The sequence below is a fragment of the Simochromis diagramma genome, unplaced genomic scaffold (genome assembly GCF_900408965.1).
Source record: "Simochromis diagramma unplaced genomic scaffold, fSimDia1.1 OVJJ01000501.1, whole genome shotgun sequence".
Lineage (NCBI taxonomy): Eukaryota > Metazoa > Chordata > Actinopteri > Cichliformes > Cichlidae > Simochromis > Simochromis diagramma.
Window position 1 is genome coordinate 2,951,337 of NW_024387320.1, and position 9,917 is coordinate 2,961,253.

The 9,917-nt window shown below is 38.4% G+C and overlaps 1 protein-coding gene across 1 annotated transcript; it reads right to left on the reverse strand.

Annotated features, from left to right (window-relative positions):
- Positions 1-1,875: 1,875 nt before the first annotated feature.
- Positions 1,876-8,844, reverse strand: u2af1 (U2 small nuclear RNA auxiliary factor 1). The gene is made up of 8 exons (XM_040005856.1): positions 8,726-8,844; positions 7,138-7,225; positions 6,849-6,915; positions 5,831-5,880; positions 4,196-4,294; positions 3,966-4,099; positions 2,301-2,393; positions 1,876-2,208 (listed from the first exon to the last, which is right to left on the reverse strand). The coding sequence occupies exons 1-8, from the start codon at positions 8,767-8,769 to the stop codon at positions 2,067-2,069; spliced, it is 717 nt and encodes a 238-aa protein (XP_039861790.1). The 5' UTR covers positions 8,770-8,844; the 3' UTR covers positions 1,876-2,066.
- Positions 8,845-9,917: the final 1,073 nt, after the last annotated feature.

Sequence of the window (9,917 nt, forward strand, 5' to 3'; positions counted from 1 at the left end):
ATATATTGTGGCGTGAAGAATATACTACGTTTCTGGCATCATTGCTGTTCACAGTGCTGCTACCGGGCATCGTCAAAAAAAAAAAAAAAAAAATCAGACTCTGGAGAAAGTTCTGTATGAAAATCTGCAGTGGATGCCCGTGATGTTTGGGTCTTTGAAATGCATTAAAAGCAGACATGGAAATAACTTTCTGTGAATGCAGTTCACTGTACCAACCACAAAAGCTCCATCGTGTAAAGAAAGTGCGTGAACGTGATCTAGAAATGCTGCTGTTTTCACTGAGCCAAAGATCGTTCAAAATGGACCGAGCCAAAGTGGAAAACTGTTCTGTGATCAGATGAGCACATGTCCCCCTCCTCTTCAGGAAAGGCCTTGCGTATTTCAGCAAGACAATGCTAAACTTCATACAGCATCTATACAACAAGCATGGCTTCACAGTAGAAGAGTCCACGTGCTGAACTGGCCTACCTGCAGTTCAGACCTTTCACCAAATGAAAACATCTGGAGCATTATGAAAAATAATGATGACGAATACAACAAAGAAGACCCGAGACTGTCGAGCAACTTATCCTCTATGAAACAACAATGGAACAACAGTCCTCTCCCAAAAGTCCTGGACAACGAAGCTAGCTCGGCACATTCGGCGATATCTTCACGTTATCTGAATCAACTTACCTGTAACCTGCACAAATCAAATCAATGAGCGGCCACACGATCAACTCGATAGATTAACCCTGGGTTTCCCTGCGCGTTCACGTGAAAGGGGTGGCGTTAGCAGAATCTGACCAATCACAAGCGGTGCGACTGACTTCAGAGAGATAAAACTATATTATAAGAGGTTAGAAGCACGGGGAAAGAGGTTAATAGAATTCAATATTGTTGAAATTACAACTCCATCGTAAAGTCGCGTTATGCTTTTAGGGATTATAATAAATATATATATTTTTTAAATCTTTATGCATTTGTTGTTTAAAGCGGAACAAAATCCAGAATCCGGGCAAATTAGATGTCAGCAAACACAAATAAATGCTCTATTTTGACATCGTGTATTTATGGAGGATAATACTTTAAATTATTTTCCAGAGAGCTGATTGGTCAGTAGGGTGATTTCATACCAGCGGATCTCTAATCTTAAAACTACAACCGGCTTCAGAGCAGGTCATGGTCACAGCATAGGTTTCCATAGAGACAGTCCTCCTTTAAGAAGTGAACCACCTTAAATGTGCAGGAAACGCAGAGTTAATCCTGAAATTAGCTGGATAAGACAAAAGTGCTTCATAGTATGGGCCTCTGGTCTCAGTTCCCCACGGAAGAGGATTAGGGCCAACAAAAAACAAAAACGTGGGCACATCTTTTTTTTCTCCTTTTCCAGATTAAAGTCAGAATTCTGACTTTTTTCTCAGAATTCTGGAAAAGAAGAAAAAGGACATACCCATGTTTTTCCCCTCGGTGGCCCTAATCCTCAGCTGTAGTTTAAACATTCAGTTCTGTTCTACTGTGAATAAAACAAACAAATAAATGTTCTCATGAGATTCGCAAATCATTGCATTGTTTTTATTTACATTTTACACAGCCGGATACTGTTTTATCCGCCTATGAAACAAATGATCCAATTTCTGTCTACAGCCTATATGAGATATAAAATCTTGAATCACATGTAATAGAAATGGAAGTAACTATGGCAGCAGAAATGAGTGGGCAAGAAAATCCTGTTTTTTAAATTTTTAAACTAAGAAGTTATCCTAGATCATGAACTTCTTCACGACTAAGTTCAACAACACACTACATGTGAGGAATAATGACTCATCAGTGGTTATATCTGATTTTGAAATGAATGCTTACTATGAAATATGAAATGAGACTCAGTAATCATTATCGTTTGGTACAAATTTAAATTTAATGAAGTGAAAGTCATTTTCAGAAATCAAGAAAAACCAAACTCCTCAGTGGATTCACATCTTCGAAACAGCTACCTTTCAGTTAGTCCCAAAACAGATCTGCAAGGGTACAAACTTAAAAAAAGACAGGGATGAACACAGGGAGGGCAAGTAGTCACTGCTCGAAGTTCAGAATCGCCCCGAACGTTCTCTGTCTCTGGAGCGACGTCTCTCATGGTCACGGCCGCCTCCTCGACCCCTGTCCCTGTCTCTGTCCCTGTCCCTCGAGCGAGACCGCCTGTCTCTTGACCGAGACCGAGACCTGATGCGGCTGTAGGTGTGAGGAGGTAGAGGATTAGGAACTGTGACAAAATGTGAAACATCCGAAGGTTTAACGACGTGCCTGACATGCAAAGTTTGTACCTCTTCCTTCGACGGCCGTAGAGCTCTCTCCTCAGCTCACGTGAGATGGGTTTCAGATGCATGAAGTTACAGAAACCACCACGAGTGCATTCCCTGTGGAGAGAGCACACAAAGCATATGAAAACCAGGGCAGCAAGAATCAGAGAACTCAGAGGACATATTTCACCCATCTCTCTACTATACTGGCTTCTCTTCATTGGTTCCCTCTTGAATCAAGAATCTAATTTAAAATAATTCACATACAAGGTCTTGAATAATCAGGCCCCATCTCATCTTAAAGACCTCATAGTACCATATCACCCAAATAAAGCACTTCACTCTCAGACTGCTGGTTTACTTGTGGTTCCTGGAGTAGTTAAAAGTAAAATGGGAGGGAGAGCCTTCAGCTTTCAGGTCCCCTTCTCTGGAACCAGCTCCCAGTTTGGATTCGGGAGACAAGACACCTGCTCTACTTTTAGGATTGGGGTTAACACTTTTCTTTTTTGCTAAAGCATATAGTTAGGGCTGGATCAGGTGGCCCTGAATCCTCCCTTAGATATGCTGCAATAGCTGTAGGTTGCTGGGAGATTCCCATGATGCATTAAGTGTATCCTTTTCATTCCCCGTTCTTTCTCTCCAATCACTATGACTTTATACACCACTCTCCATTTAATCATTGGTTATTATTAATCTCTAGCTCTTCCATAGAATCTTCTAGAACCTGGTTTTGCTGGAGGTGTCTTCTCATTAAAAAGGAGTTTTTCCTTCCCACTCTCGCCAAACCACTTGCTCACAGGGAGTCATCTGATTGTTGAGTTTTCTCTGTATTATTTTAAGGACTTTACCTTACAATATAAAGCGCCTTGAGGCAACTATTGTTGTGATTTGGCGTTTTATAAATAAAAATTAATTTAATTACTTTTCCCAGGAACAAACAGAAGCTTCTAGTTAGAAACTTTACCTTGAACTTAAAAAAGAAGTACTCATGAGTGGACTGTGACAGTGACTTTCATTAGGCGCACCATGAATAGGATACCAAACACTGCTTTAAACTTTAAACCTCTAAAATGAATCAGCTAATTGTGAAATAGGTTTTACTTGTGCTGATTAAATGATCAGAAATTGCCGAACAGATCTGAGTTTCTGTTTCTCTCCAGCACTTTTTTTTTTTTTTTCAATAAATAAATAAATAAATAAATAAATACATAAAACAAGGTAAAATAATCAAAACTGGCCAAACCTATACCGAACAAGAATTTCACCACTGCTAAACAATATCATATTTCTACCATCCTCACTTTAGTTCAATAAAACAAATACTGAACTGCTGGAAACACATAGCTGCTTTTGCAAATGAACTTGATGTTGGAAAAAACAAAAAACAGTTTAGGACACAGTCTGAAGCTGTCCTTTATTACATGTGGTACACAACATTAAACAACTGGAAATACTGTGTTGGTTTTGGCTGAAGCAGCTGGCTAAACAGAGCGAATAATAATGCAATGGCGGGGGGGGAGACCAGGCATCTGCTCACTAGCTGTGAATTGACCAAACTATTATAATCTGACTCTGTATCAGAAAGCTGGCCCAACCTGACTGTGTTGGATATTCCTGTTCTGGACCCTCTGTAAGGCCTTTTGGGGTTAAATACAGCTTGTAAGCCGTTTCCTTTGATGTAAAACTCACCCGATCTCATACTGGCGACAGCAGGCTTCTCTAAAGTCTGTGACAGGAGACAGCTCAGCATGGATGGGCTGTCCATTAAACCACCGATTGTTTAGGTCTATCACAGCCTTCTCAGCGTCCTCCTCTTTACGAAACTACAAAGAGAGATGGCAGTCGAAGAGAAAAGTTATGTCAGTGGATCAAAGCCAAATTTCACTACATTTCAGGGAAAGTGGAAGCCTGACACTCACCTTCACATACACGTTTCCAACTAGGTGGTCACCGAGGTTGTCACATACGTTCATTTCCTCCACTTCGCCGTACTTTTCTTCCATCTCTGTGAACACCTCCTGTGAGGAAATGATAGAGAAGTCTGATGTTATGTGCGCACAGTGTTGGGGAGTAACGGAATACATGTACCGCCGTTACGTATTTAAAATACAAAATATGAGTAACTGTATTCCGTTACAGTTACCATTTAAAAAGGTGGTATTTAGAATACAGTTACTTTGTTGAAATAAATGGATTACACGGCGGTATTTTCCTGTTTCACATTGTCGTGGGTCAGGACTGTTTGGGTTTTGTTTGACAGCTATGTTCCAGGCGGCAGCGTTACAGTTGCCATGGTTACAGGGTGACGGGCTCTCTGCCACTGTGTGTTTCCTGGGTGAGAGAGCGCCTTTTTGTTGTGGTTGTTGTGCTAAGCTACAGAATGCTACAGGTATAGCCCTAAAGAATGTAGCCTCATGGGCAGTGTAGTCCGTGCTGCAGGGAGAATGGACTGCCATACCCGTTATGTGTCTGTGAGCGCGAGGAAGGAGAAAAAGGAAGTAGAAAAGTAGGAGCTGTCATCGAGTAGAAACGGGAGCTGGAAGCATGTAAATATAATAATAACCGCTGCAGCCAAGAAGAGTGCCTGACGAGCCCAGTTGTAAGTAGGCTATTAAGACTCGACTGTACACTGTGTTCCTGTTTTCCTCCGAAACAATAAGTTCCGTTGGAGCAGCCTTTCAACCCTCGCTCTGTCTCTCACTAGCAAAGTTGACTCACACAACAAAGTAAAGCTAGTTTTCGGCTATGAGCCCAACACAGAACCCGACGTATTAGTCAGAGGTCCCTTTACTACGGTTCGGAGGCGCGGACCTTCAGTAATAGTAATAAATCACACAGCAATAGTACATTCATGCAGTTGTAAAAAACATGATAATATATTAAGTAATCCAAAGTATTCAGAATACGTTACTGTCATTGAGTAACGTAACGGAATACGTTACAAAATACATTTTCGGGCATGTATTCTGTAATCTGTAGTGGAATACATTTTAAAAGTAACCTTCCCAACACTGTGTGCGCATTGTGAGCGTTGACTACAACAAATCAGTTAAGAGCCCGTTAAAGGAAAATATGCATGACTCCTTTCTCAGTGGGAAGCTGAAGAAGATATCTGAACCCACTCTTCTGTTTGTTCAGTGAATGTGCAACAGCAGCTATCAGTTAGTTAAGATACGCATGTAAAATCTTTGAAAGAGCACCAAAATAGATCTTTTTCTAAATCAATGAACACAACATTTAGCTGTTTTAACCCAAGCTGTTCCCCATATCCAGTATTTATCTTAGACTAAGCAAACTGACTGCTGGTTGACGTTCACCATACAGACATCAGAATGACATCAGTTGTCATCCAATTGCCCAACAAAAACTATATTTTGCATGATGTCACACCAATCCAACAACTTTGCATCTTTTATTTTTAGTTCTTGAGAATGGATCTTCATTAATTACCTCAAACACTGTTAGAAACAAATGCACCAGTGGAAAAGTGGTGCGGTCATGGTTTGAGGCAGAGAGGCACAACATGAGAAATACTTCACAAGGGAATGAATTACCTCAAAAAACTCATCATAGTGCTCCTGCATCTCCGTGTCACTGATGGTACCTAGTGGTTAAAGATAATTCACAGTTTCAGCAACAAATACTAAGTTGCATAAAATAATTGCTTGCAATGACATCAATGGTCAGTTCACATTAACTGCTCGTTTTCAGGTGGTAAACGTAATTAAAGTGCAAATGCATTTCTTTAAATTAATAGGTGTGAGTTAGCATTCAAAATTATCTGATAAATGAAAATTAAAAAAAGGAAGAAGAGACATGAGAAACACCCTTAAACAGCGTCATGAGTGGCACTGGCAACATATGCTTGGAGCAAGAAATTAGGAACTGATCTGAGCAGAGCCAGGGAAAGCTCGCATCTGTTTGGGAAATCTGTTTATACTTTATATGCTTGAAAGTAAATAAAACATATCCACAGATATATTTAAATATTTTAGATTTTAATATCAGCAAATGTCATTATCAGTATATCGGTCTTAAAATCCCTGTACGCAGAACGCTCTTTCAGACTAAACCTCAGACTCTAATGTCTAATTTGTCTGTGATCCAAACAACACAGGTTAAACCAAGCTAACCTTTAAATGTAACAAATGTCGAATAAGATTAAAAAACAGCTAACCAACAGTTTGTTATAAATAACAGAATAAATAAATCCAGTGAATAAGTGCTTAAGATGTAGACATGAATAATCTATACATAGTGTAATTGTTGCTGTATTCCAGATAGAAGACACTTTTCAGTTGGCGTGTTTCTGTAAGTACAGCTAACACATTGATTTTAATTAACTATGTAAATAAAAACATTAGAAAGGGCTTGATAAGCTTCGCTTCATTGTGTCACTTTAAACCTCAACTGCTGTCTACTCGCAGCAGCACGGGTGGCAAACAGACACAACATGGGTAAAGGTCAATAAAAAATAAATAACTTTTCAGACACTCACAGATCACATTTTTAATAATAGTAATATTTTAATATATAATAATAATGATGGCCTATTTTATTTTTTTTACTTACAGGTCAGGCCGTCCACAGACTGGGCGCTGTTCTGGGGGTTCCGGTAAATGTTCAGGAGGGCAATCGTCTGAAGCACAAAAGTGGACGATGATGAGCACTTATACACATTGGGTATCAAATTACAATATTTAGCAGATCAAGCCAATCCCAAAATCAAAAATTGTGATTGTAAAGTACACTTTTATTTTGTGCGCAGTTTATTAACTCTTATCTGCCATTTCTGTGAGGTCTGTGCTGCTCTTTTATCAATTTGAATACTAGAAATAAAACTCGAGGATCGGCAACTTACCTGGCTAAATGTCGGCTTATTGTGTAATCTGGAGCAGCGGTCACCATGTCGGCAGGCACCAATTTTAAAATAAAAAGAGCAGTTCACCCTGTAAAACAAAATATATTAAGAGCACTGAAAAATGGGAGGCTGTACTCTCAGGTGAGGTAAACATAAAAACAATGTTTATTAATATTTCTGAATACAAAAAAACAAACTGATACCCTAAAAGATCTAGATGGGACTAGAAAACATACAACACATAACAAATAACATTAAAAAGAACAAGTATGGAAAACCCTGTGAACTCCTGGTAGTTTACATGACTACTGACATTATTTCTTATTTCATTGTATCTTCTTCCAGCTGCTCCTACCTCAATCTGCCTTTCCTCCTTCACTACATTCATCAATTGTCTCTGTTGTTTTCCTCGTTTCCCTCCTTCCTAGCAGCTCCATATTCAACATCCTTTGTCCAGTATTTTCACCACGTCCAAACCATCTGAACCTTGCTTCTCTATCGTTGTCTCCAAATCACTCAACTTGAGCCATCCTATTTTACATATATACTCATTTCTAATCCTGTCCATCAAGGTCATTCTCAATGTCAATCTAGCATATTCAACTGTTTTTTTTGTCAGTGCCATTATCTCCAAACCATACATCATAGCAGGTCTCACCCCTGACACTCCTCCTGCCTGCACACTCTTCTTCAACTGTTGTTTCGGATGACTGTATGGCCCAATATTTCAGAATTGTTTATAATACTGAAAAAAGTACCTTTCCGTCACCTTCGAGTTGTACCATTTACTTAAATGGTAAATTTCAAAATTCTATTGTACAAAAAATCAGCTCAATTTCTTCATAATCGCCCTGCTCTAATACACCCGAACTACTGCCGGTTACATATTCCACTTTCACTTTACATGATCATTTTACTCAGTATTGAACCGTTTTCACTCGGTATTATTATTATAAAAAAAATTAATAACAACCCATGAAGTTTTACACGTTTTCATTTCAATGTCTGCTTTACATTTCTACGAGGCTACGTTGCTTCATTGGGCATAAAACGCTTTTTTGTTGGCGGTTCAGCAAATTAACTGTTACAACTCGGAAAGAGGACAATAGAAAAAAGTACAATGAATAAAATAGCGGTCTAGACAAATTACAAAGACGAAGTTCATTTACATAAATGCGATTAAGGAGCACTTGTAGTACGTTGGAGGTTTCCATTGTTTCAAACACGTGTGAGTTTTACAAAGTATGATATTTGTTAACGCCAATAAAGGGTCTAGTTTGTGCACCACTTACGCTCAACTTTGATTAGTGAATTTACTATATTTTCATTTAAAGTTACCCGCTGTGATTGCTTTCTGACCAGCTCAGCACTGTTCATCACCCAGATGTTGCTAGCTAGCTTTTAGCACGAGCGGCGCGGTTTTTCACTTGCGAAAGCTAGCATATCGCGCTAGCAGATAAAGCCACAGAAGCCTAGCCAGCTGCATGCTGTAAATACCACAAGACCAAATCCTGTTAGCAAAAAGTAGCCATAGGATAAACAGATGAAAATTAAGACTGAAATTACCAAGTTAACATTAAATACTTACTTATCTTTTTCTGTCCCAAAAATGGATGCTAGGTACTCCGCCATCTTGGCTCGCTTGTAGCGTCAACAATTGTATTTCCGGTAAAGGGCCTCCAAAGTAAAAGCCTAACCTCTGTCTGCGCTAATAAAAAAACAATTTAACAGTTTATAAGGCACCCATGCATAGTATCTTTGTAAAATTATTATTTTTTGCCAGCATAGGGAACTGTCATTTAAATTTAAAATGTAAAACGTGCTCAACTGCATAATGGTGGCATCATTAAGTTAAATTATCCCCTGTGCAATGAACGGTTAAAATTTATTTATTTATGTGTGGCTCAAGAGTTAAAGTTTCTTTTGTTTCTTGCCCCTTTTCTTTTTTTAAGACTAGAAACTCCCAAAATATTCCTCAACAGAGAAAAATCATTTATATTTGTACAAAAGCCCCATACTCTTACAGATTTTACATCTGATTATTTATTTTATATCCAGCTAATTCGACCATTAATCTAGCAAATCTAGAGTTGACATATTTCAGAATTCACTAATCAACTTAAACTTGTTTTAAATTCTGATAAAATGAGGTCTATATTATACACATGCTTATTTAAAAGTATCCAGCCAGTCCATATTGAAACAAAATGAAACTACTGATTCTTATGGATGTTTAAGACTCTGCCTGGATGCTAGTCTCATTTTTAAGACCTATGTGGAACACCTGTGAAGAAAATCAAAAGGAAAGATTGGATTCATATTTTGAAACAAATTCTGTTTTTCAATCATTAGTCATCACCTAGCTTTACAAGTCACAATTTTGTCTCTGTGTTATTATGGTAATATTGCTAATATACATGCTTCTGCATCCATCTTCAAGTTTCTTGATTCAGTCTCACAGTTGTAATTTATCAAAGCAGAATCTTTTCTTATTCAACCTTGCTATAATATGAAAACATGTGATGGTAGCATTGTGTGATGTTTATTTCCAAAGTTATACTGCAAAGATTGCCTGATTACCTCTGCTCTTTGATTACTATTAAATCAAAAATTAGATTTAAATGGAACAAGCAACAAGTCTCTGATTTCATTGGATCTGCATCTGAATCCCTGTATTCTTTTTCTTTCTGTACACAAATGTTTTTGAAAAGGAGATCTCAATCTCAGTGCATCAACCTGTTTAAATGAAGGATTTAACAATAGTTCACATGTACGTGTGT